A 20,265-nucleotide genomic window follows, 5' to 3' on the forward strand; every position below is an offset into this window, starting at 1 on the left:
GAGGGATTCCATTTGACCACTCCAAAAGAAGAAAAAGAGGAGGAGGAGAAGTTTGGATTGATATCCCCCCTTTCTCTCCTGTAAGGAGACTCAAAGGGGCTTACAACCTCCTTGCCCTTCACCCCTCACAACAAACACCCTGTGAGGTGGGTGGGGCTGAGGGATCTCCGAAAATCTGTGACTATCCCAAGGTCACCCAGTTGGTGTGTGTGGGAGTGCGCAGACTAATCTGAATTCCCCAGATAAGCCTCCACAACTCAAGCTGCAGAGCTGGGAATCAAACCCAGTTCCTCCAGATCAGAGTGCACCTGCTCGTAGCCACTATGCCACTGCTGCTCCCAAAAGGCTATGCTGGGGATCATTGGACCTGCATGGACATCTGTGTGGGTTGCGGACTGTGATGAGAAGGACAATTGCCACAGCAACGCGTGGCCGGGCCCCGCTAGTCTATAATAATTTTGTAATCGCCAATTGCAAATTGCCTCCAAACATCTCTTGTCTTGAAAACCCTGCCAGAGTTGCCATAAGTCAGCAGTGAGTTGATGGGGGAAAACCCCACTGCTGTCCCTCCAGATGGCGTTAGGTCTCACAACCTTAAGCCAATAAACGGGAGTATTGATCAGTAGTGTTTATGGAATAGGCATCGAAGCACCACACTTGGCAAAGCCAGTTCTGACGAAGCTGCCGTTCACAGTCCCCTTTATCCCCCGTAAGCACCCCTTTTGTTTTCCCAAGAGTTTGTGAAAAACAGCCTTTGGAGCTACGGCCAGTGGTCAGTGGCGGGTAGCAAGAGAGAAAACCACCTGGCTTCTTACCCTGCAGGATAACGGATGTAACACAGTTCCCATGGGACAGGAGTACCAGGGGAAGCCTAGTTGTCTGTAAAGCGTGTGAAGCCATAAAGTAGAGATCAAGGAAAGAATGCACAGATGGCAGTGGATACATATAGCAGGCTGGTTACATATATCTTTCTAGCAACAGCAATTTGTTATTTTAAGCCGTTGCACGGTTCCAGGAATGTATCTCAATCACCTAGATAGCATCCTTCTGACCGATGGCTTGATGCCTGTCTTTATTGCTGGCTGCCTGCCAGCTGGCGTTAACAGCTGATGTCCTCCTCGTGTGCTTAGTGGGGGTGGGGTGGGGTTATTGATTGCTGCATATTCCTTTGGGAAGGGGAGAGCGCAGAGCAGCAGTCAGCGTGAATATCCAGCTCGTGATTAAGCAGCTGCCCCCGGTGGCGTTTCCCTGAGTGCTGGCTTTCCTTTCACGGAACAGCTCTGCTGCCTTTTCTTGAAAACTCGGAATTAGCTCAGCAGGCCGGATCCAAAGATGCTGTTTAGAATTTCTGCTGGGAGGAAGAGCAGAGGGCCAGTTGCTGATTTCCCTACTTGTGCTTCATGTCTTCATTTTCCCTACTTGTGCTGCTCTGGGACTGCCTTGAGCCCAGAAGCAGAATTTCTGGGGGATGCCACAGGAGGTGAGAAACTGGGATGGTTCACTCCTTTCGAGGTGCTTTAGATCTGACCCAGTCTGTCTCGCTCTCCGTTTTATTGCTGCTCTCTCAAAGATTGCAGTACCCTATTTTGATAAGGTAAGGATGGATTTTGACCTAAGTTTAGAGAGAGTCATAGAATCATAGAGTTGGAAGGGGCCACACCAGCCGTCTAGTCCAGCCCCCTGCTTTCCCAGACAAGTGTTTGTCCAGGTGCTGTTTAAAGACCACCAGTGAAGGGAGCTCACCACCTCCCTAGGCAGCTGGCTCCACCGCAGCACAACGGTTACTATAAATTCCCCCCTGCTTAAAATCAAGTTTGATCCTCATAATTTATACACGTTATTGCAAGTCATGTCTTCTGCTGCCAGCAAGAGCAGCTTCCTGCCCTCCTCTTAAGTGACAACTTTTCAAAAACTTGAAGAGAGCAATCTTGCCCCCTCCACCTCCTCTTCTCCTGACTGATTGTGCCCAAGTTCTTCAGTCTTTCCTGCTGGGGCTCCTGAGCCCCCAGGCCCCAGATCACCCTCGTGGCTCTCCTCTGCACCCCCTCCATTCTGTCCACAGCCTTTTTGAAGTGAGGCTTCCAGAACTGCACGCAGGACTCCAGGTGAGGCTCGACCAATGCAGTGTACAGCGGGACTAATACAGCTTGCAATTTCTGCGTTTGCCTCTGTTGATACACCCCAAGATTGCATGAGTCATTTTTGTTGCTGCATCACACCCATTGCTGCTCATATTTACTCCCATACCCCAAGATCTTGTTCACACAAGTTGATTCTTGGCACTACATTTTTTCCCCTCTAGTCTGTTGGTTAAATTTGAAAATCTCTATTCTAGGCTGAAGAGGGTATGAAAGTTTAAATTTTGCTATATGTGAACTGTTTGTTTTTGTAAAAGGGGATTTTGACCATGTTTTGTGAAGTTGCTTCAGGTAGACAATGCAACTGAACTAGCAAATGCCAGGGCTCCATTCAGACCTGTGAAAAGAGAAGGTGCCCAGTTTTTGATAAGCTTTGAGATTTTCTGTATACTAGATTCTCAACATTGCATCATATTTTCATTTTGTTATATATTTTGTTATATATAAGCGTTGATTTTTGTCCTCTGGACTGATTGCTCGTTTGCTTGTGAGAGCCAGCATGGTATAGTGGTTAAGAACAGATGCACTCTAATCTGGAGAACCAGGTTTGATTCCCCGCTCTGCTGCTTGAGCTGTGGAAGCTTATCTGCTGAACTAGATTAGCTTGTGCACTCCACCATATGCCAGCTGGGTGACCTTGGGCTAGTCACAGTTCTTCAGAGCTCTCTCAGCCCCACCTACCTCACAGGGCGTTTGTTGTGAGGGGGGAAGGGACAGGAGATTGTATGCCCCTTTGAGTCTCCTTACAGGAGAGAAAGGGGGGATATAAATCCAACTCTTCTTCTTGATGATGGCAGAGATGTCTTTATCAGTTTCTGCATTATGGACTGAAATTCTAGCCTAAATGTGTGAATTCAAAGGAAAATCTGGTTGTAGCCAGAAACCAGAGATCATGGTTCTCATGTTGTCTCAATGTGTGGACATTTCGCATTGCTCTAGTTGTAGAGATGATGGATTTTTAGAAACCTACCGTTACTGTTGTCGTGTCATGAGCCTGGCTCTCTGTCATTTCAGTCCAGAAGAAGCACAAGAGATTTCCTCCAAAATGATTGGGAAAAAGTTGTACACCAAGCAGACGGGCGAAAAAGGCAGGATATGCAATCAAGTATTTATTTGTGAGCGAAGGTATCCCAGGAGGGAATATTATTTTGCTATAACAATGGAAAGATCGTATCAAGTGAGTAACCTGTCTTATGGAATGCTGCTTTTTGGGGAACACACGGGTGTGGACTTGTGCTTGCCTGTCTTCACAGTGCTTGTGTGGAACGGAAGGCGTCCTGGTAGCTCGCTTGCCATAAGGCTTGGCAAAGAAGAAGAAGAGGAGGAGTTTGGGTTTCTATCCCCCCTTCCTGTCTTGTGAGGAGACTCAAAGGGGCTGACAATCTCCTTGCCCTTTCCACCCCACAACAAACACCCTGTGAGGTAGTTGGGGCTGAGAGAGCTCCGAAGAACTGTGACTTGCTCTGCCCAAAGTCACCCAGCTGGTGTGTGTTGGAGTGCACAGGCTAATCTGGTTCAGCAGATAAGCTTCCACAGCTCAAGCGGCAGGGCAGAGCAGGGAATCAAACCCAGTCCCTCCAGATTACAGTGCACCTGCCCTTAACTACTGCTCCACGCTGGGTTGTGTGTGTTTTTGGGCATGTTAATTGGATTTTGGCCTATCAAATGTTGCCAATGCTGTTTGCTACAGAATTGTGCAACTGAATGTATAGTTAGATAAAATCAGCATTAAGTGTGCTGCAAAATGTCTGGGAGGGGTAAAAAAAGAAAGAAATCACAGCCAGAGAGGTGCTGTCAACTGTGAGTTTGTTCTCATGCATTACAGTTCAGGGGATCTTTTAGACTTTGCAGCGCTCTGGAAAGCTCTTAGAAATAAATCTCATGGCGAGATTTCTTTCCATCTCTACCAAAGGAAACCATCTCTCCATCCCTAAATTCTTCTCAAAGTCTCACAAATTTGAAAAGCAACCTGGGGGTTCAGAAAGGGGTTTCTAAAAATAGAAGGGACAATATCAAGAATTCATCAATTATAGTGCTCCTGTGTTAAGCTACTCTTTAAATTCAGGACTTATAGAAATCCCTAAATTCAGTTTTTTCTATTGCAAAACTATTGCAAAACTGAAAACCCACGTACCACGTGACACCTCCCTCTCCCCACCCTGGTCAGCCTGAGCAGTGCAGACTCAGGTTTTGGTGCAAATTTCATCTTTCATTAATCTGGTCAGTGTGTAGATCAAGAAGCATCGGGGGGGTGGGGGGAGGTTGGCAATTGCATCACTAGATGGAGCGATAGATCCTGTTTGTGTTGTGTGATGGAGTTTTTTTCTTGATTGTGTTCCCACCCTGTGCCTCTTGGTGTATCTCCGTGATCATAAACTCTCAGAAAATCTAGTGTCGCTAATTGGGATGTAACAGCTATTCAGAGACATCTGATTAATCATCTTATTTTTTAAAAAGCCCTCAAAACCTGTTACTTGGATTTTGTTTTGATGGAAATCCTATTATACAAAAGGCTAGCTGTGGTGGCAGCGACTCACTTCCAGCCAGTTGCCACACACACATGGCTTGCATGGTAGTGAGCAAGTTTTGTGTCTTCTATATCCTGGACTGAATTAAAGGGCCTCTAAAGACCCAGGCATAGAAGCAAGTGTTTATTTGCTCCATGGATGTATTAGTCCTTTTATGCCAACAAGCGCCTGACTAACCAGTTACCGTCTTGGTGGCATTTGGGATGCTCAGTCCTTTGCAGTGTCTCACATGGAACACTCTGTCGCGTTCTTCCCCTTCTAGGGCCCTGTGCTCATTGGCAGTTCTCAAGGCGGTGTCAATATTGAAGATGTTGCTGCAGAGAACCCTGATGCGATAGTTAAAGAACCTGTCGACATTGTGGAAGGCATCAAAAAGGAGCAAGCAGTAAAGGTACGGAAGAGTGTTCCCTTGTCTTCCAAATAGTGCAGGCAGGCTTGTGCTCACGCAGAACTGTGTCCTGTCCAGGGACAGTCCTCTTGGGTTGCGGTGGACAGGCAGGATTGGAAAGGGTCAGGGTTAGGGTTTCCATTTTCCTTTTGGGCCGTGGAGGCCGAGCGTTGCAGGATGCCTCCCCTGATGACAGAGATCCGTTTCCCTGGAGAAAAGGACTGTTCTGAAGGCCAGTTTGTACAGTTTTGTCCCTCAAAGTCCACCTTGAATCTCCAGGAATTTCCTCACCTGGAGTTGGCGACCATAGTGACAGATCCCTTGGGATAGTCTCTTGCCTTTAAACGGCATTCCCTCTCCCCAGAGCCCTTAGCGGGTTAGCCTGCATCAGCCGTATTGTGATGTGGCAAGAACAAGCAAAAATGCAGGCTGGGACTTCAAAGGAGGCGTGCAGCCCTGTAGTCTGTCCTGTCAAAGCTCCGTCTTCAGCTGAGTGCTCTGCAAAGGCTGCTGTTGTGAAGGAAGAGAGGGAGGAGGCTGTCAGGGGCCGGTCCATCCGCAGCCCACAGGGAACAGTCCCTTGAAAAGTACCTGCGCTAAGGCTTGGGACTTTTGGTGTGGCAGGTGTTTTCAAGATGCCCAACCGAGCAGGTTGAATGGCTGGCGTAGAGGCTCTTTGCACTACCCAGTGGAACACTAGGGCTTGAAGTAAAAATGTCCCTGGTCTTTTGCTTAGCTGTGGTTGGAGGTGGCCAGACAGCAGGTGGCTGGTTTTGCTGCTTCCGTAATTGGCACAGACTGACTTCTCTGTCAGTGCCCTGCGCCCTGCCCTGATTCCAAGAGATGCCCCTGATTACAGCGTTTCCAGTTTGGTTTGCTATTGTCAGCCTTGTTCACATGTTACAGCGGTGCATGTTCACTTGTGCATCAGAATACAACAGCCAATGCAGATTTCTGCTGTATGTGAAACTGGATAGACATGGGGCTTAAATCACAAGCTCAGGTGTACCTTTGTGGAATGAAACATGAGAGTGACTTACAGGATTCTGCTACCCTTTTGTTCTGTTCTCAGGTGGCTGAGAAAATGGGATTTCCTGCAAACTTAATAAATGAAGCGGCTGAAAATATGATTAAGATATATGACCTCTTTATTAAATTTGATGCCACAATGGTGGAAATTAATCCCATGGTTGAAGATTCAACTGGAATTGGTAAAGTATCTCAGTGACTGAAGTGTTGGGGCTTGTAACTGGATGTGGTCATTCTTCCTATACAGAACTAATTCCTCAGTGACAATCTGTTTTGAAAAATATGCAGCCCCACAAGGCCACCTTCCATGGGGCAAAAGACCCACACCGGGGCTTTGCTGCTGCCTAAGGGTAAGACCAGTGGCCACTGATCTTCCTCAGTGAAGAAGCCTTTTGGACTAAATGTGTATGGAATTTTCGCTGAGTGATAAAATATAGTGTTACCTTTTTTGCACCATTGGCCTTGGCCTTTTTTGCTCTCTTCTGTGTCGCCTGCTGCTGCTGCTGCTTTTGGCTCCTTCATGAGAGCATGCCATTCTGTCCACACATGGAAGTGTAATGACTTGGCGACTTGGCTTCTCCTGGAGGCTGAGCCGTAGAACATCTGCTTGGCATATGCAGAAAGGACACGGTTCAATCCCCAGCATCTCCATTGATTTTCTTTCAAAATGAAAAAGACCAGTCCAGAACCCGGGAGAGCGGCTGCCAGTCGGAGGAGACCAGATCAGCCTTGATGGGCTGGTCATCTATGCCGCCTGAAGCCGCTTCATAGGATCGTGTGTTCCAGAACATGATTTGGTCCTTTAAACTCTCAAAATTAGCCAACCTTTATAAGACTTAATGATGCTGCAAGAGGATATAGTGGAGAAATTTAAGAAAGACTTAGATGAATTTTTCACAATTAATGGGACTGAAGGAATATCTATTACTGGGAAATATCTGGGAAAAAGTAAAGCGTACATGAGAGGTAAACTAATGGTGATGGCAACAAAGCAGAAAAAGAAAGAATGGAGCAAAGAAATAAATACATGAGAATTTTGGAAGAACAGCATAAAAAGTCTTTGGACAAGACAATCTTAAGGGAGATTAAGTGTTTATATGCCAGACTCTGCCACTGGACACCCCCGCCCCCCCGGTCAGTCAGAGATGACCTCACAGCAGAATATTACAAATGCTTGGATGACCGGCTAACTTTGCCTTTACAAGAAGTGATGAATGAGATAAGTCAAGAGAAATAACTTCCACCAACATGACAGGAAGCACATTGTCACACTGACTCATGAAGAAGGTCACCACAGTTTTATAGACCTACTAGCGTGGCCCGGCCACGCGTTGCTGTGGCTTATTGTGGTGAAATGGGAAAGGAACAGTAGCAGCAAATCAATTGCAGAGGCCAGCAGTACATGCTCATGCAAACATGCAGCCTGATACTGTGCGATGTCAATGATGTGTGTGCCCGCATTCCTTGGGGTGGGGGGGAATGGAAAGGCACCCCTCCCACACATCTAGGCTGGCTGGTCATGATCCTTTACCTGGGAGTAAGTTTGGTTGGTGGCAATGGGTGTCGCTTCTGAGGAAACCCTCTGACGGGTGCGGCGCTTGGCCATTCCAGAAATGTCATGGTTTGCTGTACTGAGCTTGCTCCTGAGTAATGTCGTGCCAGGTTTTTTCTTAACTGTAACTGCGGTATTCAGGGGAATCTAGGGTGCCTGGCCCCTCCTTCCCGTCCACTTCCAGGTTGCACCTCACTCCCGTCCCTCCCTCCCTTCTCTTCCGTTGCATGCCACCCCTCCCCCTCACTCCCTTCCCTTTCCCTCCGGCTAGGGTGGTGGAGTCATATCAAGATGCTGGGCCCCCTGCCTCCCCTCCGCCCATGCAACCCCTCACTGTCTCCCCTCCCTCACTTCTCTCTTCCCTTGCATACCACCCCTCCCCCTCCCTCCTTTCCCCTTTCCCTCCCATGGGCGTGGGTGGGTCATATCAAGATGCTGGGCCCCTGCCTCCCCTCCCTTGCATGCCACCCCTCACTCTCTTCCCTCCCTCCCTTCTCTTCCCTTGCATGCCACCCCTCCCCCTCCCTCCCTTCCCTTTCCCTCCGCTAGGGTGGGTGGAGTCATATCAAGATGTAGAGATTTCACCTCCCCTCCCTTGCATGCCACAGCTCACTGTCTCCCCTCTCTCACTTCTCTTCCCTTGCATGCCTCCCCCCCCGTCCCTTTCCTCTCCCTCCCTCTCTTCCCTTGCATACCACACAGTGGTGGTGGATCCAAAAATTTTAATGTAGAGTTCCACATTGTTATAATAATAATGTAATGTATTAATAATAGTGTAATTATTATTATTATTATTAATAATAATAATTATTATTATTATTATTATTATTATTATTATTATTATTATTATTATTATTATTATTATTATTATTATTATTATTATTGGGTTTTATAAACCGCCTTAGCCTCGAAGGGCTCCTTAATGGTAGTAGGGATTCAAACTCAATAGTAGCACCAATATAGGCGGGGCAGTAGAACCTGACGGGGGCGTGGCCAACCATTCCAGAAGCGGGGCATTCCTGGGCAGGGCTGTGGCAAGAGACGCCCAGCAGCTTTGCCGGTCCTTGGGTGGGAAGCAGTACTGCACGCAGGCGCGAGCTTCCACGCATGCCTTTGGTGCACCTCCTGCTAGACTTCTTCAAGTTCTTGGCGCTGCTTCTGCAAGGAGAGTAACTAAAAGGCAAAAATCGCGTGACAAAATCACCAAGTGGTAACCCCCTCTTGGCACACACAAATAATTAGTAACCTACTCAGGGGAACCTGTGAGAAACTGCTGAATCCCATTTCTGATGCCACCCCTCCCTCTCAGTGGCAGTGGAGGTTAAGAACGTTAATATCTAATCTGGAAGGAACCGGGTTTGATTCTCCCGTTCTGCCGCCTGAGCTGTGTGGGGCTTGTCTGGGGAATTCAGAGTAGCCTGTACACTCCCACACACGCCAGCTGGGTGACCTTGGGCTAGTCACAGCTTCTCGGAGCTCTCTCAGTCCCACCTACCTCACAGGGTGTTTGTTGTGAGGGGGGAAGGGCAAGGAGATTGTCAGCCCCTTTGAGTCTCCTACAGGAGAGAAAGGGGGGATATAAATCCAAACTCTTCCTCCTCCTCTTCTTCTTCTCCTCCTCCTCCTCCTCCCCTCTCCCTCGTGTGTATGTGTGTGTGTATGTGTTTCACTTCCACTCGAGCTACTGCCTATGTGCTGTTTCCACTGCTCATCTTTGGCCATCTGAGTGAACATTCTAAGGGCACGAACATTCTAAGGGTGACAGTTACACACAGGCCCCTCCCTGTCCTTCACCAGGGAGCGCCAGGAAAAAGGCGTTTTTACCTGGGCCAGGTATGAAATTTCAGGTATGTGAACATCTGAAAACACTCTCGCCTGACTGACTATAGTGGCTGGGAATTTTCAGAGGAATTGGCCCAGCAGTTACTGAGGTACCCTGTCATCAACACATACACGGTTAGCTTTTTATATATATAGATATCGCTCCTAGATGTGGATTATGAAATATTCACAACAATTATGGCGACCAGACTTAGAAGGTATACAAATTAATTCATGAAGATTTATACTGAAAAGATATATGAAAGATAATGTGTGTTTTGTAATTAGTGCCATGGAGTTTGTTAAATTGGAAAAAAAAGCAGCATTCATATTTTTAGATGCAGGAAAAGCCTTTGGTCATTGACTTCTATATCAAAGATGCTAGAAAGCCTTAAATTGTAGTTCAAGACTTCTTAATTGAATACAAAGCATTTACCCAAATCAGCGTACAAGGATATTAATAAATTGTGTTCTTACCGAGGAATTACAAACTGAAAAAGGAACACATCAGGGCTGTCCATTATCTCTATTGTTGTTTGTTCTTGGACAGGAAGTTCTAGGAACAAGGATTAGAAGAGATAAAAAAACTGAAGGTTTGAGTGTTAATGGAGAAGAATTAATTTGAATAGACAAAATGATACATTATTCAAAGATGATTTTGTAACATGGAAGAAAATATAGGAAGATTTGCAAAGATGGACTAAACTAAAAATTTAATGGTTAAGAAGAATTGCCTCTGTTAAGACAAGTGTTATATAAAAACTGAATTTCTTGTTTCAAATGCTTCCAATCTGTATAAAAGATAAAACCTTGAAGGAATGGCAAATCCACTCATCTGGAATGGCAAGAAACCCAGAATAAGATTTAAAGTCTTAGAAGACAAAGAGGAGGACTGACGGTTTCTAGTATTTAATTATATCACCAAGCAGTGGGATTGATTTGGATTTTAAACTGGATTAAATATCCAGACCAAAGAATTATCAGCTTGGATATTGAATTGAATGCTGAAATTCATAGTTATTTATGGACAGAGAAAGTGGGACAGATGAAATGCTTAAACCCAAAAGATTCCCACATAATAAAGAATATATTTACGGATATCTGGATATATACACTACATGTCCCCACAAAAGACTTATTTTGACAAAAAGATGCAAAAGGACAATGACAGTATAACTTACAAAGAGATGATTAGTACATAAGAAAAAATTAAATTGTGGTAAGGGATGAAAGATGAAGGAAAGGAATTAGAATAACTGATATACTTTAAAATAGCTTCAAGATTGAGAAGAAAACTAAGAGCAATAGGAGGAATATTAAGGGAGCTAACAGAATATAAAACCAAAATTACCCGACAAAAACAGCATTTGTTGGGAAGAATATGCAACCTTTTGTTAAAATATGGGACCAAAATGGAACAAGTGAAAGGATGTATGGCAAAATGGATGAACAATTTCCAGGAAGAAGTATCCTTTCAACAATTGTTACAACCTGCCAGACTTTAAGGGAAAACTGGTACAAGTTGATGTATAGATGTTACATCACTCCGAAAGATATATTGAAGATGAGCAAAAATGTGCAAGGAACTTGTTGGAAATGCAGAGAAGAAAACGGAACATTTTAGATACCTTGGTAGACAAAGGGAATGCTGTGGACATAGAATACCTTGATTTTAGTAAGTCGTTTAACAAGGATGTCCCATGATATTCTTGCAAGCAAACTGGTAAAATGTGGACTAGACCATGCTACTGTTGGCTGGATTTGTAATTGGTTGACTGACCGAACTCAAAGAGTGCTCACCAATGGCTCATCTTCATCCTGGAGAGAAGCGACTAGTGAGGTGCCGTGGGTTCTGTCCTGGGGCCAGTGCTATTCAATATTTTTTATCAACGACTTGGATGATGGAATGGAGGGCATGCTAATCAGATTTGGAGATGATGCCAAATTCATTTTGTTTGTTTTGCTCTCTAATCTGTCCAGGTCCTTTTGAATTATGACCTTGTCCTCTGGGGTATGAGCCACTTTCCTAAAGTGGCTCATACCCCAGAGGACAAGGTCAGAATTCAAAAGGACCTGGACAGATTAGAGAGCAAAACAAACAAAATGAATTTCAACAGAGATAAATGTAAGATTCTACACTTAGGCAGAAAAAATGAGATGCACAGATATAGGATGGGTGACATCTGGCTTGACAGTAGTACAAGTGAAAGGGATCTGGGAATCTTGGTAGATCACAAACTTAACATGAGTCAGCAGTGTGATGTGGTGACCAAGAAAGCCAAATGCAACGCTGGGCTGCGTCAGTAGGAGTATAGCATCTAGATCAAGGGATGTAATAATACCTCTCTATTCTGCATTGGTCAGATCTCACCTGAAATACTGTGTCCAGTTCTGGGCACTGTAATTCAAGCTGGAACGGGTCAACAGGAGGGCGACCAAAATGGAAAAAGGTCTGGAATCCATGCCTTATGAGGAGAAACTTGGGGAGCTGGGTATGTTTAGTCTGGAGAAGAGAAGGTTTAGGGGTAACGTGATAGCCACGTTTAAATATTTGAAAGGATGTCATGTTAAAGAGGAAGCAAGTTGTGATGCATAGGACAAGACTAGGACCAGGAGTCATATGTTCAAGGTGAAGGAAAAGAGACCCCACCTGAACATCAGGAAAAACTTCCAGACAGTAAGGACTGTTCAACACTGGAATCCACTGCTTCAGCGTGTGGTGTAGTCTCTTTGGAGGTTTTTAAACTCAGTCTGGATGGCCATCTGTCAGGAGTGCCTTGACTGTGTTTTCCTGCAAGGCAGGGGGTTGGATTTGATGGTCTTGTGGTCTCTTCCAACTTTATGATTATATACAGTGGACTTGTAAAAAAAAGTGAAAAAATTGGAAAGAAATACATGCAGAAATCCAAAAAATACTGAAAATCAAGTTCTATATGAATGTAAAGATTATACTATTAGAAATTCTCCCAGAGAATTTGCCAGGAAAACAGCAAGAACTATTCTTACATTTATTATCTGCAGCAGAGTGATCACGGCATACAGGTGGGAAGCAGGCGCTTGCCCTGGCCAAGTCATGTGGGAAGAGGAGGGAGAGGCTGCGCTGCAACGGCAGAGCTTGCGAGTCTCTCAAACAAAAGTCCAAAACAGGAGTTTCATGAGAAATGGAAGTTATATTTCTTGCATTGTACTGATAGATCTAAATGTTTTGGAGAAGTAAAAAAGGCAACTAAAATAATGGGACTAATGTTAAAAAATCGATCCAGTACACTATTATCTGCAGATGTTTTTGAGATGTGAGAAGGGCAGCTGACTGATTTGTAGTTAATGTGTAGCAGATTTACTGTATTCTGACCTTTAAAAAAAGATTAATCTTAACAAAGTTATATTACTTGAGTAATGATAGATAAGAATGGTTTTATAGAATTTAGAATATGATATGAGTGTGTGTGTATATAATGTTGTCATTTTTATCCATGAAGGTTTATTCTTTTATATTTTGTTAAATCTATAATTATGTTGTTTTTAAAATATAAAATAAATAAGCATAATAAGAAAAAATTAACCAACCTTTGATTTAAGAAAAGCAGCATAAACCAGTTCAAAATAAGCCGGATTTTCTTTTCTTAGTTGGAAAAGTAGTACTTATTTTTAATGTGAAGAGTCTAAACTACGTTTTTTTGCCTTCCCAAGTGATGTGTATGGATGCAAAGATAAACTTTGACAGCAATGCAGCTTATCGTCAGCAGAAAGTCTTCAGCTTGCAGGACTGGTCCCAGGAGGACGCGAGAGACAGGGACGCCGCCAAAGCGGACCTCAACTACATTGGGTTGGATGGAAACATCGGCTGTCTGGGTATGTAGGTTGAGGGACATTGATGCGGAGACCTCAAAGAATGTGGATGTTTGGGAGACTGATCTCTCTCTCTCTCTCTCTCTCTCTCTCTCCCCTCCCCCACTTTCAGTGAATGGGGCTGGTCTGGCAATGGCCACAATGGATATAATTAAACTTCATGGAGGCACTCCAGCAAACTTCCTTGATGTTGGAGGTGGTGCTACAGCACAGCAAGTAACAGAGGCCTTTAGACTTATCAATTCTGATAAAAAGGTAAGACTACCTTGACTACAGAAAGGCCTTCTTTCCTGTGACTTCCTATTCATGCCTTAGGGGCACCAGTGGGACTGAAAGGCAGGGCCAGGGATATGAAGGTATGTCCCTCTGGGGAGGCTTTTTCCCTCGCCTGGAGTCCCCTCCCGGCTGTTTCACCTCTTCTGAGTTTTCCCTGGCAACATGTGCGCAGGGGCCACTAAAAACTTTCAGGAGAGAGTAAGCAAGAAACAGGTTAAGTCTATCTAGATTCTGTTTTTTATTCTCATGTATTAAACGGGGTGTGTGTGTCTGTCTGAAATCCTTCAGATATTGTGAATATTTCTTCATCTCCACTCCCCCACAATCCTTTTCATAGGATCAGGCAATTGACAGCATATTAAGGAATGAATGTTCTTTTTTGTTTGTACTGACCAGTCCATGGGTCCCCAATTTTTTTGAGATAGTGGGTACATTTGGGATTCTGACACAGGGTGGTAAGCACAGTCACAAAATGGCTGCCCTGGTAGGTGGAGCCAACCACAAAAAAGCTGCTTCAGGAGGCGGAGCAGCTACAAAATGTCAGGTTGTATCTTGTCAAAAGGCCCAAGTCTCATCCATGAAGCATTGATGGTCATAAGATTGAGTAGGTTTCCTGCTTAAACTGTCTGGGAGGAGCCCTCCATTCCTCCAGTAGCCAAAAGGCTCATGGAGACTCTGTTGCTGGAAATGCTTCTGTTGCTGTCCTGAAATTCCTCTAGATCAGGGGTAGGGAACCTGCGGCTCTCCAGATGTTCAGGAACTACAATTCCCATCAGCCTCTGTCAGCATGGCCAATTGGCCATGCTGGTAGGGGCTGATGGGAATTGTAGTTCCTGAACATCTGGAGAACCGCAGGTTCCCTACCCCTGCTCTAGATGAAAGGTGGCCATTATGTTCCTGCAGCACTTAAATGGTTTGAAGCTGAGTCCACCCCACAACTTCTTTATGGTGCCCAGCGAGGTCCCTTCACCAATTTTGTGCCATTGGAACTGGGACAGTCTAAATTTTGGAGATCAGCCCTTCAAGTTCTAATTCTGCTTTGTGATGCAGGCCCTGCGAGAGCGGAGGCTGGAGGGCAGGTGGCCAAACGCCACGACTAGCTTCGCCTGTCTTTTCTCCCATCTGGACTTGCCTTGTTGGTTTTGGTTGATGATTTGCAGTCTACATGGAAGCAGCCCGTGGAATCAAACGACTCCTCGCTGGGCTTTTCTTCACAACTTTTACTCAATCTGTGTTAGGGTCTGTTACTCCGTTGGTCATCAAACAAGACTCAAGAAGGGTTCAAGAGCTTTATTGGAACTGTGTCAACTCAAGGCTCAGATAACCGGAACTGAAGTTTGGCTCTCTGGCCTCTGGTATATACTTGTCAATTACTGAAAGGTTCAACCCATATTCCCCCCCCCCCCCCGCATTCCCCACAAATCAGCATTAGAAAGGACCGTGGGAACAGAGACCTTGTTTGGGACAGACAGTTCACTCCTCTGCAGAAAGGCAGATAAGAATGAACATTTAAGCTCTATTGTTACATGCAAGCAGGGGAGGCCTCCTTAGCCCCGGGCGATGATAATAGCAGAGCCGTCTGTGACCTTGGTGTGGGCGTGCAAGCTACCAGGCTGGGGGTGGTGCAGGCCTGACAATCTGGGCTATGAGCAGAGAACTCCTTAAACAGTGTGTGGCAGACGGAGAACGCCAGTCCAATCTAACCAGTTCTCCAGCCTTTATTGTCAATGAATCTAATAGGTACTCCCCCTCTTCCATGGTGTAGTTAACTAATCTTGAAGTACCTTTTACTCTGGCATGATGCCTGGCTGCCTGGAAGGTCTGATGCAGGAAGACTCCTCATCAGGAGAGACAGGGGTCCAGAGGCAATGGATCTGGGCACATAGAAGCACTGGAACATGTATCGGTACTATAACAACATCTGTACTAGTTTTATTTGGCACTGCTACATAGATTCCAGGTCACACAGGACAATTTTATATCTTCCTGCTGCTTACAGAGACCAGTCCTGATATTACGTTCCGTGTTGCCAGGTTTTGTGTAGCAACACTTGGAGTGTGAGACCTCAGTCCCAGAATAAAGCAGTCTGTAGATTTAAAACTATAGACTTTATTGGTGATCAAGGCATAACAAGAGATAGATGATTTCTGAGGACACATGACAAGGGATAGATCTTAAATCCCCACAGCCTTGGACCCGCCCCCACCTGGCCAAGGTGCCGCAGCTGCAACATAGAGACAAAGGAAACGATACTGTGATTCAATTACAAAACGGTAACACAAAAGGCAGGAACCATCACACCTAGGAGGGCCGTGCCCCTTCCTGGTTATCAGTCTAATGCTAAGGAAGGGAGGGGGGAACAGACGAGTTGGCACCTAGCCCACGGCCGATGGCTCTCTGAATGGAGGGTGGGTCTCCCTCCTCCCAACACCGGTCAGGGTTGTCCTGACATGAAGTACGTTTGACAGGATGCCTTTTAATCTACACAGCCCATCAGAAGTCTTGCTGAGCAAAAAGCCCACCTGGCCCCACCTACTTTCTGAATTCACTCGAGAGGTTCCAAAAAAGATGTCTGGCCTGGCCCAATCCTACATCCATCGGTCATCAGCGAAAAGCAGTGATTAGGATGAAGACTTACCCTACTATAATATTTTGTTAACGTTACTGTTTCCTTAGCTGAGCTTTCCTGGTGTTGTTGTCAGGAGGCCTGTTAATTAAGGGATTTGCTTTTGCTGCTTTCTGGATGCTGAGGGTGGTGGAATGGGTTAATTGCATTTCTAACTATGCATAGAGGCAATGCCGGGCCTTGATTCCCCTATTGTGCCGCTGCTTCTGGCATGAGCAGTTGCTTTCTGTGGAGAATGCACACACATGCTCAGTTATGAAGCAAACTTGGGGTTTACATATAGACCTAACCGACCCCCTACTGTAGCTCCCCATCATGCTTTAAATGAGAAGGACGTTGTAGAATTGCCTCTGCTGGCTTCCAGAGTTGAAAAAAAAGACACACACACCCCCGCCCACTCAAATGTAGACATGGCCGAGTTCTAGCTTCAGAAAATGTGGGAATCATTTGCATGGCTTCAGTCCTTACAACTGTCCAGTGTGTCTCGGCATCCGGTTCCAGGTTACTTTTCAAAAGACGAGTTTCAGGAAGATTCCACTCCTGGGCTGTATTTGAGGGAGAGGTTCCAAGTAACAGCTGACAAGTTGTTTTAGACCTTGCTGTCCCTTGTAGCGGTAGCCTTTACGTCACTAGCTTTTTCTTGCTGGGCTTGAAAGTTGATTGATTATTGCATGTTTAGTTAAGAAACAATCATTTATCTAGATGATAATCACGTGCTTGTGATAGAACAGACCTAGAAAAACATGAGATTGATATTTTGCTATCCATATTCACTACTGTGATAAGCCAATCAGATTTCTCTGGATGGAAGTCTCAGAAGAAGATTAGGTGAGATCTCTGGGTGTAGATAACTTGGGCTTTTAAAATCATCCCTAGAGCAATAAATCAAAAACTCGAAACCTGATTTGCTTCTTTGCACAATTAGTCTTTATAATATGATTAATGACTTTGATCATTTCAGCACTTATTTCTACAGTAATGGGAGGGTTAATTTTTTCCACGTTTGTGATTCCTACTGACACCTAATACCAATAATGAATTATTTTCATAATTAAAGGGGAAAAGTCTCTGCAGGTTTTCAGCCTGGTTTGCTGAAGCTTAAAGAGCGAAACTCACCCCTTACTTGCAAACACTTGGACAGATTGTCTGGATTAGCAGATTTAAAGGTTGATAATCATCTTTTAATAGATAAATCCTAGAGAACTCTGCTGCTGAACAGTTTTTCATAGACAAAAACTTTTGCAATTGTTTAGTCCTGGCTCTCTTATTGACTTGGACAGATCTATGGCTACCAATCTTGATCCTCCTTGATCTGAGATTGCAAATGCCTTAGCAGACCAGGTGCTCAGGAGTAGCAGCAGCAGCAGAAGGCCATTGCTTTCACATCCTGCATGTGAGCTCCCAACGGCACTTGGTGGGCCACTGCGAGTAGCAGAGTGCTGGACTAGATGGACTCTGGTCTGATCCAGCTGGCTCGTTCTGATGTTCTTAATGTGGGGAAAGAAATCTCATTATATCCTCGACGTGGTGGAAAGGCCTGGCAAGTTGCAGCTGATTTATGGTGACTCCTCAAGGTTTTCAAGGCAAGAGGCATTCAGAGGTGGTTTTGCCGTTGCTTGGCCTTCCTTGGTGGTCTCCCATCCAAGCCCTGACCAGGGCTGACCCTGCTTAGCTTCTGAGATCGGGCTAGCGTGGGCCATCCAGGTGAGTGTTGCTCTTCTCCTGGAGACTAACACTGTTCTGCCTGCATTCTGTGTGAGAGAACTTAAGAATCAGGGTATGTTTTGCCTGCAGTGTGTGGGGGTTTGAAGCATAAAAACAGAGGCCTTGTCTGTCGTTGACGCTGTTATCTTTTGGAACAGGGATTCTTTATCAAACGAAGATTCTCCTTTTTGCAAGTAGGAAAAGGATGGGAGGAATGTATTGTCGAAGGCTTTCACGGCCGGAATCACTTGGGTGCTGTGTGGTTTCCGGGCTGTATGGCCGTGTTCTAGCAGCATTCTCTCCTGACGTTTCGCCTGCATCTGTGGCTGGCATCTACTTCCATCAGATCCTCTGAAGATGCCAGCCAGAGATGCAGGCGAAACGTCAGGAGAGAATGCTGCTAGAACACGGCCTTACAGCCCGGAAACCACACAGCACCCAAGATGGGAGGAATCTTCTCTGCTTTTTATTCATCTTCTGTTCTTATGGGATGCTTTTCTACACAGGTACAAGCTATTCTAGTAAACATTTTTGGAGGCATCATGAGGTGTGATGTGATTGCACAAGGTATAATTGTGGCAGTGAAAGATTTGGAGCTAAGAATACCAATTGTGGTACGGTTACAAGGTGAGCCTTTCCTTATGCATTTACCGAGTCTGATTTTTTGCTTCTGCTTTCTGCTAATCTATACAGAAAAAAATATTGTGTGTAGTATTGTCGAAGGCTTTCAGGGCTGGAATCACTAGAGTGTTGTGGGTTTTCCAGGTTGTATAGCCGTGTTCCAGTAGCATTTTCTCCTGACATTTCACCTGCATCTGTGGCTGGCATGCAGGCGAAATGTCTGGAGAAAATGCTACTGGAGCACAGCTATACAACCTGGAAAACCCACAACACTCTATTGTATGAAGTCTTTTGATTCCCATGAGATGACTAAGTCTTTGCTTTATCATTAATGCTGTTGTAACCAGCACAAATCACAGCAAAATTCACAACTGCAGGAGACTGTTGATGAGTGCCCTCCCTTGTGAAATTCGCGGGCAGTGGGAAGGGTCGTCTTGTCTTCAGCCACATTTTCTTCCAAGAGAGCATCGTTGGGCTTCTGCTCACAGCAGCCACTTCTGCTGTCTTCTGCTGGAGTCTGTCTTTGTGTTGGGAGCAGGGACAGGGCTGTCCTCAGTTGAGTCACTGCTGGCTGCTGCGAGATCTTAGCTTGGTGACTCTGAATGACAGTCATCAGACTGAAAGCTCCACTCATGGCAAAGATTTAGTATCCTGCAAAGGCCTTAGCAGACCAGGTGCTCAGGAGCAACAGCAGCAGCAGCAGGCCATTGCTTTCACATCCTGCCTGTGAGCTCCCAAAGGCACCTGGTGGGCCACTGCGAGTAGCAGAGTGCTGGACTAGATGGACTCTGGTCTGATCCAGCAGGCTAGTTCTTATGTTCTTGTGTTCTTATCCTGGACAAAAGTACTCCTTCTCATCCAGTGAGAATCAGTGTAGTGTGGTGGTAAGAGTATCAGACCCAGGTTCAAATTCTGTTCTGCCGTGGAACATTGCTGAGTGACCTTAGGCCTGTCCTTTCAGCCTGTCCTACCTCATATGGTTGTTAAGAGGATGAAATGGCGGCGAGGAGAATGAGGCAGGCTGCTTTAGGTCCCTTGGGAGAGAAAGGTGGGGTATCAAGGAAATAAAAATGAATCCCAGTCTTAAAATGTGTCAGTGTCCAAATGTGTCTCCGTTTGTGAGAGTTGGGGACGGGGCGGCAGCTGCTTTAGCCAGGCCACATGGTGACACCTCTGGCACGTGAAGCTGAGAAATCTCAGTACTGCAACACATTTGTGAGTGGAGCTTAGCATGTGACATTTGACAGGCATCCCTTGGAGCCCTAAAATGTGAACTCTGACTTTGCAGGTACACGGGTGGATGATGCCAAAGCTTTAATAACAGACAGCGGTCTGAAAATCCTGGCCTGCGATGACTTGGATGAAGCTGCTAAAATGGTAAGCTCAAAAGTTCTTGAGAAGAATTATTTGTGTCTCCACACTCCTGGTTGTTGGTTCAGTTGAACACAGTGGCTCCGATCCAGAGAAGAGACCTGCCTTTCCTTCTTCCTCTTTCCTCTCCGGGTGTAAGGCTGAACACACTCAGACAAAGCTAACTTTAGAAAAGGAACTTTATTAATTAAGTCGCCCTAGGTACAGTGTGCAGGAACTGAGGATTCTTGTCCTCAGTTCCAGTATTTAAACTATTCACAAAAACAGACAGCAACCAATCAGCTCTTCCCCTCCTCCCAGCTTCTGGACTCCCATTGGTTCTGAAGCTCTGGTGGAATGTGGCTTCTCAGTTTGTTTTCTTG

At 45.4% G+C, this 20,265-nt stretch overlaps 1 protein-coding gene across 1 annotated transcript in view; it reads left to right on the top strand.

Moving 5' to 3' along the window:
• The window catches only part of SUCLA2 (succinate-CoA ligase ADP-forming subunit beta), a 41,481-nt gene that overhangs the window by 17,730 nt on the left and 3,486 nt on the right, over positions 1-20,265 (top strand). Inside the window, exons 4-10 of the mRNA XM_048502633.1 lie at positions 3,153-3,315; positions 4,929-5,057; positions 6,127-6,265; positions 13,147-13,308; positions 13,418-13,560; positions 18,418-18,538; positions 19,821-19,909. Of these exons, the coding sequence (XP_048358590.1) occupies positions 3,153-3,315; positions 4,929-5,057; positions 6,127-6,265; positions 13,147-13,308; positions 13,418-13,560; positions 18,418-18,538; positions 19,821-19,909 (946 nt within the window). The remainder of the gene's footprint in view (positions 1-3,152; positions 3,316-4,928; positions 5,058-6,126; positions 6,266-13,146; positions 13,309-13,417; positions 13,561-18,417; positions 18,539-19,820; positions 19,910-20,265) is intronic.

Source organism: Sphaerodactylus townsendi, linkage group LG01 (genome assembly GCF_021028975.2).
Source record: "Sphaerodactylus townsendi isolate TG3544 linkage group LG01, MPM_Stown_v2.3, whole genome shotgun sequence".
NCBI classification, from domain to species: Eukaryota; Metazoa; Chordata; class Lepidosauria; order Squamata; family Sphaerodactylidae; genus Sphaerodactylus; species Sphaerodactylus townsendi.